This window comes from Python bivittatus, unplaced genomic scaffold (genome assembly GCF_059951505.1).
Source record: "Python bivittatus isolate LINGU-HERP-01145 unplaced genomic scaffold, Pbiv_v1 ctg000480_np1212, whole genome shotgun sequence".
Classification (NCBI taxonomy): Eukaryota; Metazoa; Chordata; class Lepidosauria; order Squamata; family Pythonidae; genus Python; species Python bivittatus.
The window spans coordinates 27,117,110-27,131,680 of NW_028277075.1; the positions used below are offsets into that span (position 1 = coordinate 27,117,110).

The 14,571-nt window shown below is 41.7% G+C and overlaps 1 protein-coding gene across 4 annotated transcripts in view; it reads left to right on the plus strand.

The window, feature by feature from the left end:
- MIDEAS (mitotic deacetylase associated SANT domain protein) overlaps positions 1-14,571 on the plus strand; it is an 80,224-nt gene that overhangs the window by 44,097 nt on the left and 21,556 nt on the right. For all 4 annotated transcript variants that reach the window (XM_088145536.1, XM_088145534.1, XM_088145533.1 and 1 more), the window contains exons 2-5: positions 4,525-6,213; positions 10,621-10,932; positions 13,317-13,659; positions 14,111-14,177. In XM_088145536.1, coding sequence (XP_088001662.1) covers positions 4,711-6,213; positions 10,621-10,932; positions 13,317-13,659; positions 14,111-14,177 — 2,225 coding nt within the window. In that variant the 5' untranslated portion in view covers positions 4,525-4,710. The remainder of the gene's footprint in view (positions 1-4,524; positions 6,214-10,620; positions 10,933-13,316; positions 13,660-14,110; positions 14,178-14,571) is intronic.

The following is a 14,571-nucleotide window of genomic DNA, read 5'->3' on the forward strand; positions in this document are numbered from 1 at the left end:
GTGTTGCTTTAGATTAATTACTATTTTAAAAAATCATTTTATGATTTTTCCTTGCTTGAAAATAAAGTTATAAACTGGAAAACATTAGGTCTGGAAGATAAAATGGGGGTGGTGGTAGAATCCAGCGCTTTAAAGGATATTTATTACTATCTATAAGGCATCAGGCTAGAAACTGGGAGACCTGAGTTCTAGTCCTGCCTAGGCACAGAGCCAGCTGGGTGACCATGGGCCAGTTACTTTCGCCTCTATTGGCAGTTACTTTCTTTCAGCCCTAGGAAGGAGGCAATGGCAAACCACTTCTGAAAAACCTTGCCAAGAGAACTGCAGGGACTTGTCTAGGCAGTCTCCGAGAATCAGTCACTATTGAATGGATGAAAAATTAATTAATTCATTACTCACTTATATTTTTCTGTAAATGCATGTTTGTATTTAGTATTTGGGATTGTATGCATGCAGAAACGGTTTTTTTTTGAGGAGTGGGTTGTCAGCTGGTATTCTGGCTTGTGTATGATTATTGCTGAATATATCAATGCACAGAACTGAGCTGTCCACCCTGTTTTCTCCCCACATGTTGCAAACAGAATGGTTGTGTATGATACCAACATTTCTTGGGGAAAGGTAAGTTTTGCAGGCCCTGATGGTATTTATACAGCTAAAAAAGCAGCAGCTGTATGAGGTAGGTTGGGCTGAGAGTCAGTGACTGGCTCAAAGTCACCCCATGAGCTTCTGTGGCTGAGGGTGGACTTGAACCTGGGTCTCCTCACCCCTAGGCTAACACCTTCACCACCACACCAGATAAACCAATAATGAGGGACAATGGTCGCAGTGATGATTTCAAGAGATGTTCCAACTTCAGGGAAAGAATTTCACAAATACTTTCAGGAGCAGAAACTAAAAAAATGAAAGGAAACATTGATTTTCAGGGATATTTGATCAACTGTTACAAAGATGCCCCTGATGAAGTGAGGCCCCCCTCGGCTCCCAAAAGCTGCATTAGTCCTTCAGCTGCTCTGGGACTGTTCTTTGTTTTAGTTGCAAACATGCTGGCTTGGGCAAAGCTGTCATTCTTAGAAACCACATTCTGTAGTTGTAAAAAGAAAAGAAGAAAACAAAGGTGTTCCATGTGGGCGAGAAAGGGTTGTAGCCCTGAAGAAGATTCTGCTGCTTGGCAGGGAAATCAAACCAGAGCAGAGAGGGGAACATTTACGTATTCGTCTCCAAGTGAGAGGGAGGGCAGAATTAGAGTTTGGTACTTGGGGGAGGAGAAATGGAAGACGTGGTTTAAGGGAATGACTTGCAGAAGATGGTTTATACCTTTTACGGTTACTGTTTGGTGGCAATGTTTTGCCATGCTCTGATATGACACGTCTTATTTTGTTCCTTCTGAGAAAAAGCTGTAGCCTCGTGTCCTGTCAGCACTGTGGCCTCGGTACAACTTGTCAATAAGTAATACGCAAACAGAACTTCTTGCTTTTGCCAAAATGGGGTCCTTTCCCAGCCTGGAGAGGCGAATGGTCGCGTGGCGCTTTCTCCAGCTAGTGTTTCATTCGTGCAAATACTGTAGACTAAATGCAAGTATCAATTGCATTTGAAGCAGATATTTTCCACCCCAGAGGGTCGGTCTCTCTCTCTCTCTCAGATATTTTTGAGCTCCCAAGCTGAGAGCTTTTCAGCCTCGGTGAAGGAATGCCCTAGCATGCTAATGCTGGGTTGCAGGGCTCCCCTGCTTGCAGCCAGCGTGGAGAAGGAGGGAGGGTTCACCAAGGGTAAGCAGAGGAGGAAGTGAGTCAGTGACATGCCTGTGATCCACGTGCAAGGAAGTAGAGGTGGCCTGGCCCTGGGAGGCAGATGCTGCAGAAGATTTCCTGCACTTCCTTCATTCTCTTCCCTCCTTTTTCTTCAGGTGGATGCCTTAACTGTCACAAATTTGGGAAGACCTGCTAAGAGCAGTTGAAGGAGAAATACATTTTTATTCTTAGAGTTTGTGGGAAAATGAAATGACTGTATAGATAAATCCATCAGATGCCTGCTTAAATCTACTGATGCAGGCCCAGTGTGCTGTGTAGCCAATGGCATATACTTTAATATCACACATTGATATTGTAGTTGTATTCTTTCAGTTGTGTTCTCTAACAGTATTTTCCTCATACCTTTGATTCTTCCAGAAGTATTAGAGAGGCTCATTTTTTTTTAGAAGTCTTGTGTTCTGTGTTTACATATGGTGGAGGTAAACTGAGTCAGCACTGTGCTCTAAGATGACTCCAAAGATTATATTAAAGTAGGCTTTTCAAATGTGTTCCTTCTATATTTCTCTTCGCACAACTCATCCATTCTTCCTTTTGATGTGGTTATTTGCCTTTGCAAAGGGAAGCCTTTTACACAACCTTCGTTTGTATAGAAGCAATAGACAGTTGCATTACAATCAGTTTTCCTTATGTGGCCTTGTGTGTGTTAAAAAGAGGCCAGATCCAAGTTGTTTTATCAAGTCATTCTTATTACAGTTGGTATTACTTTTAATTAACCTTAATATGTGTGCGCAACATTTAGCAAAGTGTTAGTGATTATTTGGGAGTGGAGACAATTTAGAAGGTGGAAAGACCCTATTGGCACTTTCTACATTGTCAAGTTGCGAAAAATAAAGTGGACTTCTCCGTATGCCTTCAGCTCAATAGTTCTCTCTTTTGGCCAGTGTTGATCTCTTCTGCTGTTTGCACATGGTGCCCCTCTATGAAGGTGTTTGGGCCGGGTCTTAATCGGTAGTTTTAATACTCATGCTTTTTTTATTGCATTGATAGTAATCTCTATATTTGAAAAGTATTATGAATGGAAGCTGCTTACTTTGGAAAGAGGCCAGAGAATATAGCTAGAAGCTTCCATCATGTTGGTCAAATAAGACCCATGCATGAGAACAGAAGTTCCCAGAAAGCAGGATCTCAGCTGCTCTCTTTTCACACACTGGTTTTCCTAGCCCATAATACATGGCATTTTGAATCTCCCAATGAATACTTAGCCTTCTTTTAGGAGCAGCTTAAAATGCATCATGTAAGTTCCAAAATTGTCTTTTAGCATTGTGCAACATATAACAGATTGAAAAATTAAGAAGATGATGGTTGGGGAATTCTGAGAGTTAAACACATCTTAAAATGGCCAAGGTTGAGAAACAGTGCTCTGGAACGTCCCTGACTATCCATGGCTTAGGGTCTGGTTTCTTGAGAGACTTCCTATCTCCCATTGAATCTGCAGCTGATTCAATCCAATGGTTGGCACAGTCAAGGTTCCTTCCATTAAAAATGTCATCTATTGGGACCCTGGAAGCACACCTTCTCTGTTGTAGCACCTGCCCTCTGGAATGAGGTTCTCCCTGAGATCCAGGTAGCTCCCACCCTACTGGCATTTCAAAGGGCCTTGAAGACTTGGCTAGGGTGGCTGAAACTCCTTCTGAGTAGTATGTATAAGTTTCTCATTGTTGCCTAATTTTGCCATCTTTTTATGCCCCTTTGTCTTCACTTTTGTATTCTATTGTTATTTTTCTGTGTTTTTACTTTGTGAACTGCCAAGGGTCACTGGGAGTCAGGCGGTGTACAAATTTAATAAATAAATAAATTCAGCCTCTGAGTTTGTTGAATTTGAGTATAGGTTGTTTGCTTTCATATACTAACTCTATCTATGGATTTAAGATACCTAATTTTGTTGCTTTTCTGCTGAAAAAGATGTGGGGAAAAAGTCATACTATCAATTATCCATGATTTGTCACTGAATTTTAGCAATGCAATCCTGGGCGTTCTAGATATTGTAGAAAGTAATTTGGGAATTGCATGAGGCTCATGGTTTGCCTGCCTTGGGTCAGTGCTTTGGGTTTAGCATTAAGTATGCGCCAGGCTACTGTGAAGTTCTGCTCTAAACCAGTGTAATACCTGTGAGCAGTGGTGACATCTGTAAATAAGTGACATCAATTGGTTGTCCATAAATAAAGTTCCATTCTCTGCAGTGGAAAGCCTTGATATGTAGAACTGTACATGCAGTGTCTTCCACATGAAATGGCATCATGTGGAACCCTTTGTGCAGTAGTGGTTTAAGAAGCCATGTTTTTAAAAAGGTTATGCCTTAGTGCAGTGAACAAATCCATCTTTTTAACTTCTCTGAGCGCAGTACTCAGGTAGTTCTCATTTAGTGACTACCTTGTACTGTGACCGTTTGCAGTTACAGTGGTGATGAAAAAGTAACTTTGCAACCAATCCTCGCATTTTTGACCTCCTCAGGTCTGTAAAGCAAAGGAAAGCTGAAGTAAAATCATAAGCACAGTCACAGTTTCACTTAGTGACCGCTTCACTTAACAACCACGTTGCTAGTCCCAGTTATGGTCACTAAAGCAGAACTACCTGTATATTGCTGTGCCTTAAATAGATCTAAAAAATCTAAGCCTTTTTGGATATGTTACAAGAAATAGTTGCCCAACTTTAGAAAGCTTCACATATCAGATCTTAGTTGCAATTTTTCTATTAACACTGCTTATTTCTGTTTCAGGGGGTGAAACCATTGGAACTTGGCTTCCTTTTAAACTACAAACTGAGATCCACCCCTTCCAACTCTGTATGGATTAGACTGATGCAGGAGGAGAGCCTTGTGTTGGCTTCACACTTTCTCCTTCCCGTTCTGCTCTTGCATTTGAGATGGGTTGGTTGCTGATCTGACTTTAACACGCACTGAATCATGAGTCTTCAGGCTCAGCCAAAGTCTTCAAACAAAAGAGCTGGAAAGCGGGTTGCATTTTTTAGCGAGCAAGATGCTCTTTTGAAAGAAGCCCACCAACAGCAGCAGCAGCAGCTAAAAGAAGGACAGTATTACGGTCACGGAGGGAATGTGCACCCTCCATGCACCCAGTCCATGGAGCTGACCAAACCTGGGGTTTTCAGTAGCGTTCCCAGCAATGCTGCATTGCTGAATTCAATGTATCAGGACAGAGGTGAGGTGAGGATGACACCCCAGCAGCTGACTGCTGCCAAGTGGCACAGCTCCTTAATGGGAAATCGATTGCCTGAGCGAAGTGAGGCAAATTGGCAACCTCAGCCTGGAGGATGGAACCATGGGATGGTTTATGGTGGCAACCAGAAAGGAGGACATCCTAATGCCAGCATCGCAGATTACTATGGCCACCCAGATGCCCTGAAAAAAAACAGGGAGAAAGGGGTGGTGGTGTCACAGCTGGAGTTGTATGGAGGTGCTGTCCAGCAGATGATATCCCAGAAAGCCCAGTTGGAACAGCAGGCGTTGGTCAGGCAACAACAGGCCCAGATGAGTTCTTTTCAGCAAATGCAGCAGCAGCAGCAGCAGCAAAATCAAAGCCTCTCTTTGCAACCTTTCCAGCTGGCCTTTGGTCAGCAGGGCCAGAAGCAGGGTCTTCCTGAGCTTTTGCATGTTCTTCAGCAGGCTCCCACATCTTCCAGCCCAGCTTTTACTGCTCAGCAGAAACAGCAGGCTCTTCCACAGTTGCAGCTGTTTGAAAACTATTACTCACAACAGCAGCAGCAACACCATCACCACCATCAGCAGGCAGGAGTGCAGACCTTTGGCCTTCAGCCGTCAGCTTCTGTAGCACAGCAGCATCTGGGAGCACCACCTCAGCCTGTTCAGCATCATATGGTTTCCCATCAGTTCCACCCAGTTTCTGAGAGGAACCAGGAGCTGCTGAAGGCTCTGACAGAGCAGAACCCCCAGGCGGTGCTACCACAGGCACAGATAAATCTCCCAAGGAGATCACGCAGGCTCTCTAAGGAAGGCGTCCCACCAGTACCTTCTGGAGAAGGAGCATTGGCCTCTAAGGCAGCTGAGGATTACCCTGGGAGCATCTTGCCACCTCATCCCTGGCAGTCGCAGCAGCACCCTGAAGTCCAGTTCCGACCTCAGTCTGAAATGTTCAGTCACAAGGAAAGTTATTCCCAACTAAGTAGAGCAGAACTGGAACATGGGGACATGCCATTGGGGAGTCAGCCAAGTCAGCCTGACATGGAGACGGTGGGCATGTATGAGAATGCCCAAGAAGCAGAAAAACAGGTGGCTGCCACTGATGGCATTGGTCTGAGAACGAATGACTTTGGCGCAGTTAGAGGAGGAGTCATCCAGAGCACCCGGAGGAGACGGCGTATTTCTCAAGAAGCCAACCTCTTAACTCTGGCTCAGAAAGCTGTGGAGTTGGCTTCTCTTCAGAACGTCAGGGTAAGTGACGTTTCTTGACTTGTTCTGTGGCTGTTACTTTTCTTCATTTCCTGAAGTGTTGGAAGAAGCTCTGTTGCTGATCTCTTTGTCTTTTTCAGAGATGTATGTTCACAACTTTTCATCTCATTTTCAGAGGCTTGTTTGTTGTTTTCCTCACATATTTCTGACAATTGAAGGAGGAGAGAAAATACATGCTTATCCTCAAATCAACAAGGATAGTTTGTCTGTCCCAGTGTTTTTCATACTTGGCACCTTTAAGATGTGTGGACTTCAACTCCCAGAGTTCCCCAGCCAACATGCTGGCTGGGGAATTCTGGGAGATGAAGTCCACACATCTTAAAGGTGCCAAGTTTGAAAAACACAGGTCTATCCCTTTCTACAGAATAGAAATGGACAGTCAAATCAAGAATAAATTGCTGCCTGAGAGAAGTCTTTCTGTTCTCTCTCCCTTGCCTTTGGTCAAGTCACCAGTTACAACATTTACCTTTATAAATGGAAAGAAAGCACATTTGGAAGATAGAATTGAAAACCTGTGAGTAATCCAGCTAATGCTTTTGGGGGTTTAGACTGTATACTTGTCAGTCAGATGGCAACAAATTGACTTCATCTTGGATTAACCAGTGGTCCATATTTTCTACCATGCTAAGAATTTTTGAATATTAGTCTACAGATGAATAAGGGACTAGGAGGCCCAGAATCATTAAGTGGGAATGGGCCGCTTAAGCCGTGAAGTCCAGTCCCCTGTTCATTCCCAACAGTTAGTCATCCAGCAATAGAAAGCAAGTCACCTCTATAGATCAGTGGTTCCACCACTCAACTGTTTTGATCATAAGGATTTTTCTTAATTCTCAGACGGAATCTACCTTCCTATAACTTTAAGACCATTTTTCTCTGTCCTGCAAATTCCCTTCAAATAACTCCTGCAATTCCCTTCAAATAACAGGTTGATGCAATGATTAGACAAATCGCATGAGTTCTAGTGCTGTAATGGCATATAAGAACATGTTACCTGGTCCTTCTCACCCCTCGCTAAACCTGCATTTGATTCTGCAGAAGTCTGGCATCCCTTTTACCTCTGATGTTCTGTATCTTTTGAGCTTCAGTTGACTCTTTTTTAATGTAGCGCAATACCTAAAGTTATTTCCAGATATGGCACTATTGTAGCCTTGTTATCTCTTTTCTTTTTGCCATGGGTCAAGAGATTTATTTTTTTCACCTAAAATGGAAAAAGATTTGATTTAACCACTGGATTGTGTATTTTTTAAAAAAGAGAACTATTTACGATTTCTTTAATATCCGGAAAGAAAAGAAGAGAAAAAAGAGGGGAGGGAAAAAATCTTAAGAAAAGCATATAAATCTCATATATTAATTAAAAATGTTTTTCATATATTCCTGTCATGAATAAATATTAGCATATAAGTCAGTTTTCTTAGCAATAGGAAGAATGGGAAATTAAGTTGTTGCATGCTCTCCAAATTTCTAACTAGTCCTCCAGTTGTGATTTTCAGTGATAAAATGCAGAAGTAACTTCTTCAGTCCATTATATAATTGACAACCTCCCAACCTTGTGGTCTTAATTTTTATGATAATAAAAACACATAATATCCATTACTATTCTTCCCTATGAGAGCCAGTTTCGTGGTATGGTTATGCACCTGGCTAGAAACCAGGGACTATGAGTTCTAGTCCCACTTTAGGCACAAAGCCAACTGGATGACCTTGGGTCGGTCACTCTCTCTCAGTCCTAGGAAGCAGGCAATGGCAAACCACTTCTGAAAAACCTTGCCAAGCAAACTGCAGGGACTAGTCTAAGCCATCGACAGGGGTCAATACTGACTCGAAGGCACCAAAAAAAAAATAATAATCTCCCCTATAATGATCTTGGGCTTTGTGTTTAGTTGTAGCCAGAGTACCAGTTGCATTCCCTCTTCCTGTCTCTTTTTCTTTTTGAATATTTTAAGCAAATTGCTTGATGAAACTTTATTGAAAGTTTACACTGTCTTTTGCCATATTGGGGTGCCCACCCAGCTTTTTAAAAAAAATTATTTTCTTTCTGACTTTTTCTTTGCTTTTTCTAATGTTTACCCTACTCCCACATTCCATCTTTTTTTTTCTTTGTCCATTTGCCCAAAAACCTGCTTAAAATTACATAGGAACAAGTGCCAAACAGTTTGGAGAAACTGTTCAGTTGAGGTTTCCCAGGAACCTGAGATAACGTATTTTTCATTTTATTTGAAACTTGAAATGCTTCTAAAACTCCTTTTTTATACACTCACTTTTTGAAGTTTAAATAGTTAAGCTATGGATAGCAGACTACCAAAACAGAGTAACATATACCAATATTCTGTTGACTTTAGAAGTAAGACCACTTTTCTCAAAAATACATTAGTAACTTGATTGGTTTCACTACTTTTCCTTAAAATTAACCAGCAGGTCTTTGGAACCATGACAGCTCAGTTTTTCTTGCTACTGTTTAAAGATTTGTTAGACTTTTTCTTTAATAATATAGAGGCTTACAGGCAGCTGCCATATTTGTGGTTATGTTCCATGTTGGGTCTAGATGATCTCCAGCACACAGGATATATACCTATAAAGGAAGAAAAAGATACACAACTCAGGCTATGTATAATATATAACTCATCTGTGATGCTCCTTTTGGGGTTGAAGATTGCTTATATTGTACTAGCCATTCCCAAAATATCTTGGCCATGCTAATAGGAAATTATGGGAGTCATCTTTCATAATTGTTGAGTACAGCAGATTGAGAAGAATGGTGTAGAGAGATGTAGAAAGTACCATGTTGGTTTCATTTGATGTTTAGATGCAATAAGAGGAATACTTGGGTATCCCATTATGTGTGGCATCAGTGCACTACATAACAGTACATCTTACTCTTTGATCTATATTGCATTATGAATAATTCCCCAATATAGTATTCTAAAAGTTTGTGCACATTCACCCAATTATGCATAAAATAATGATTTTGTTTCCACTGTAGAATGATTTCTTTTCTAGAAAGGTAATTTCAAAGTAAAATTATTCCTGCACACCAGTGTTGGCCAGGTTCACTCAACAGCTGGTTAGCTGTTAAAAGTCATTGGAAGTTTCTGGCCACCTCCTTTTGTTGGAGGAATAAAAGGATAAAGTGCCGCGTAAGCTTGAGGCTTGGGTGTATACTTGTAAAATTGATTACTTGCCTGACAAATTAAGCCAGGCTTTAAGATAATTTCAAACTAAATACTGGAGAAGAAACCATTTTATTTTAGGCATGTTGGGTGGATGGTTGTAAAATTTTGGAAGCTGCTTTGAAAGTTATTCATAATATAGTTAGATCCAGATCAAAGCATGGGTCATCCTGATGTTGGATGTGTGTCATTATATACAAAGGGGTGCTTATGGGTTAATCTTCACATGGAAAACACCAGATACTACCCATTATGTACTATTGACATTTGTCTGTGCCACCCTTCCCTAAAACGAGGCACTTCAGTACATCTAAAGAATATCTGGAGGACATCCAGGGAAGGAGAGTCTAAATGCACATCCAAGTTCCTATGCCTTCCACAGTGCCATCTACTGCCAGCAGCCCTATGAGAAATATTCCATAAGTGGAAGGTAGGAATGAAGGTCATTTTGGAACTAATACACCCAGGTTTCCCCTCTTTATGAAAAGACTGTCTATCGCCAGTGAACTTAAAGAGAAGGGGCCTTTTTTATTTACAGGATTCAAATACCCACCTTTCCATTCCCGAAGTGATGAACGGAGAACAAAACAAAACACAAATTAACTGGAAATTGATTTGGTTCTTATGCCTTCTGATATTTTAGTATGGTTTGTTGTGATTTTATTTCTGTAACTAATTTTGGAAGCTGTTTTGAAAAAAAATGTTATCAGACCATGGTATATAAGTGAGAAACAGTATAAATGTTAAGAAATATATACCCAGTTGGCTGAAGGAAAATTAGGACTGAGTGCCTGTATTTTATATTACAGATGGATATGTTCAACTTTTTATCTTTGCAGTTTTTAACTCTATGTTTCTGAACAGTAATTTCTTTTTGACTTTGTTTTATTGTTTGAAGGCTGATGTCCCCATCTCTAGCTCTTGTCTGCATTGGTAAAGCGCACTGTCCATGATGTGATTTGTTTTTGGCTTAGCTTGATATGTCAGCCATTGTGGTTTGTAAGACATGGTTTATGACTTAACTTTATTAGTGAAGCACAACTGTTTTTTCAACATCATGGTTAAAACAAACCATGGCTTGGTACAGTATGTGAAGTTAGCTATTGAAATGAAGGTCTATTTACCCTTCCCTTTCTCGCTGGAAGGAGACAATATCAATTTTCAGTGTGTCATTTTCAAAGATCAAATGCCTTAATGTGCACATGCTTTTCTTTGATTTAAGGAACCTGAAATGTCAGAAGAAAAAAACAAGAGTGAGGCAGCAGCTGCTGCACCAAGGAGCGTTGTAGAATTTGCCAGCTCTTCCCCAGCCCCAAAGAGAGCCCGGGAGGATAACAGCCACGTGCCTCTCATTATTCCCGTGTCTGTGCCAGTGAGGAAGCTGGATGCTCAAGATATCGCCAGGGAAAAGGGCGAGGATGGGAAGCAGCAGCGGTTTCTGGCTAACGATCATGGCATTGCAGACAGCAAGCCTTCTGTAATCGTCACCCGGAGGAGGTCCAATCGCAATTTGAATATGGACATGTCGGCTCAGGTAGATCTTGGGGCTGTATGAATCCTCTGAGCTAGAGATGCCAGTCTTCCTTTGTACATTTCACTCCTTTTATGTCAAACAGTCAGCCTTCCCAAGGCGGATTCTGGCTGAATTTTAGGAAACAAGTTGAGTGCTTTAACTGTGGAGCCAGTGACTAAAGAGGTTGGTGGGCTGCCCTTCACTGAATATGTGCAGATAGAAGCTGAACAGCTGAGGGTCATAGTCAGTTTGCTTCGGTTTCATGTGTGAAGCAAGAGGTTGGATTCACTGGCCTAAATTCTTCCTTCCAGCTCTATGTTTCTGTGAACGTGGTGCTTCTAGCCGTTGGCTGAGGCAACTTAAACTTACTTGGAGGGTCCTAGGCTGTAGATGATTATTTTGGCCTGGTTCAGAAGTTACAATAGATTCTTACTGTTGCCTAGTGTTTAGTTTTCAAGGCTGTGTTGACTTAGTAACAGAATAGTTCCTCTAGTTTCTTCCTCTAAGGAAAAAGGAAGCAAGAAAGGACCAAGGGGAGTACTCTTTGAGGATAGAAGTTCCATGTGCTGGATGGTTTGCATTTCAATGATATGTGGATTTTGCTTGAATTTTACACACACTTTATTTTCTGCATGCTTTTTTGACTACATCAAATGTTATATGTTGTAGACACTGAAGCATTTCCATGTAAAAAGAATCATAAATGATAAATAGGGGTGAATAACAACTACATCTGTTTTTCAAAGTTTCTTCCCAAGTAGAAAGAAGTCACACTATGTGATCTTCTATTAAAGCTCTTTCTACCATACAGTAAATGTATTTTATATACATGGAATAATCCTAGTCAACTTTACTCCCATTGTATTACTTAACTTTGGATGGAAGATAATAGCTTTCTTAGCTGTATATTACTAAGAAGATACAGTTTCCAAGAAGAAGAGGGGGCTGGATAAAAATTATCCATGAACATTATCCAAAATGGATGCCTTCACTTTTTCATTAATTTAATTCAGATACAGGTAGTCCTCACTTAACAACCACAATTGGGATCGGAATCTCGATCATTGAGCAAAGTGGTCATTAAGTGAGATGCTCACATGACTGCTTTGCTCAATGACTGCAACCTGGGCACTCCTGGTTGCAGTCGTTAAGTGATATTCTAGGTTGTTAAGTGGATGGAGCAAAAGAGCTGCCTGCTGAAGGATTTCAGTTCCGAGCAGAGCTGGAATCCTCCCAGCAGGCAGCTACTTGAGAACAAAAGAGGTGTCTGCCAGACAGAGCTGAAATCTGTGCACGGAGGTGAAATCCTTTGTGGGGCTGCAGGAACAGAGCTGAAATCTTCAGGATTTGAGTTCTGTTCCTACAACCCACCAAGGGATTTCCCCTCCCCTCCGTGAACGGAGGGGAAATCCTTTGTGGGGCTGCAGGAACAGAGCTGAAATCTTCAGGATTTGAGTTCTGTTCCTACAACCCACCAAGGGATTTCCCCTCCTCTCCGTGAACGGAGGGGAAATCCTTTGTGGGGCTGCAGAAACAGAGTTCAAATCCTGAAGATTTCAGCTCCTCTCCATCTTCTCTGCTTGCAACCTTCCCTGCTGGCTTCCCCATTGACTTTCTGGGGAAGCCGGCACAGAAGATTGCAAATGGCGATCACATGATCCCAGGGTGCTTGGCAATCAGTCATAATGCGAGGCAGTTGCCAAGTGCCCAAAATGCAGTCATGTGACTGGGGGTGGCGGCGGCACAATGCTTTATGACAGCCGGAAGTGCTTTATGGGCCACAAAGCACCTTTTCTGAGGTCATCGTAACTTTGATTGGTCGTTGAATGACCGGTCGTAAGTTGAGGACTACCTATAATGCTGTTTTGCTAATTTCACATTTGCTAATTTCATGCTCGTCAGAGTTGTACGGCCATGCTGTATAAAACTTGGAATCATGCTAACCATTCAGCTTGTCTTATGTGCTTTTGAAGTAAATGCATTAAAAAAAAGGAATCTAAGCTCTTTAACCTCTTTTTTCTCTTTAAAAGGTGCAGTGTAATTTAATAATGTTGCAGAAGTAATAGAATAATATTGACATAGTTCTGATAGAACCAACAAACAAAACCCTAGTATACTTTGGCTGAGGAGCTGATTGGTTTACGTTTTTAAGTTGTGTCTCCCTGTTCTTGGTCAATTCTTTCATCCACAGTCCTCTGTGCCCCATAGTGGTGGCAGGCAGGGCAGAAGGAGGAGAAAATCTTCTCCCTTTCCCTTTGAAGTCCCTAACAGATTGAACAGATTTATGTGAATAGAGGAACATGAGGGTGGTCCCTTGTTTCAGAGATGCAGGGAAGGTTCTGAGACATAAAATATTTTCCTCTGCTAGAAACAAAGCATATTTCTTTTTATGTATATTTATATAGCATGAAAGCACTGCTCCAAAAGAAGTGGATGGTTTTGCACGGAAACCAAAGCAACGACCAAGACCAGAGCCTCTTTTCATACCCCCCAAAGCTGGCACCTTCATTGCTCCACCGGTCTACTCCAATATCACACCGTACCAGAGCCACTTGCGTTCACCTGTCCGTCTGGCTGATCACCCTTCTGATAGGAACTTTGAGCTACCTCCTTATACTCCCCCGCCCATTCTCAGCCCAGTACGGGAGGGCTCAGGACTATATTTCCATGCTTTCCTTTCTGCTGCTGGTAATGCAGTTCCACCTCCGATGACTCCAAAAGCTGCACACAGGACCCTGCTCAGATCTAGTAAGTTTTTAAACAATATTCTTGGTGGGGTGGGATGGGAGATCCCCAGGGATGGATTACAACTAACAGTGGTAGATAATACTCATAAATTGGAACGTTTGTCTGTCCAGGCTGAATATCTTGGGTTCTGTTTAGGCTAGCCTCTCCATCATGGCGTTCTCCATATACATTACAATTCCCAGGATTCATGGCTTGCTGGGAATTCTGGGCATTGCTTTCCCAATGCATCTGAAGGGTGCTGGGTTGGAGGAGATTTGTTTATACCATGGTAATTGTATGCAGCATAAGGGTGCAGTATATAATCAAAATATGGTCTCAATAAATAATGGCTATAAGTTGCTATCTTGTCTTAAGTATGGAGCTGAGAGTTATATATAACTTAGTACATCATCATCATCAGTCTTTTTAGATAGATTGGGCTATACACTTAATTAAATAATTTTGTTTGCAGACAGTGCAGAAGCCACCCCTCCTGTCCTCTCAGTAATGGGAGAGTGCACTCCTGTCAGCATTGAACCGTAAGTATTCAATTGAAAAAATATATAGTGCCATTGTTTAATGTCAGAGACATCTTCTTGGTCACACAAGAAATCCTTTTCCTGATTTCATTCCTGAGAAATTTAGCTTCTTGTTAGCCCAGGGAGAAAGGAAGGAAGAGCTGCCTAAAGTCACTTGTATAGTGAGATGAGTGGCGTATAAATTAATTAAATAAATATTCTTCTGTTCGGCTAGTCTGCACAGCTCAGCTGAAGAGCTGGGGTGGGAAGGAAGGGTGTGAACTGAGATAAGGGATATGGAGTCCTCAAGATGCTGCTTAATTGCAACTTTCAACAGTTCCAGGCAATATGATGAGGATGCCGGGAGTTGTAGTTCATCAGCTGGAGAGTCACCTACTCCCCACTCATAGTGTAA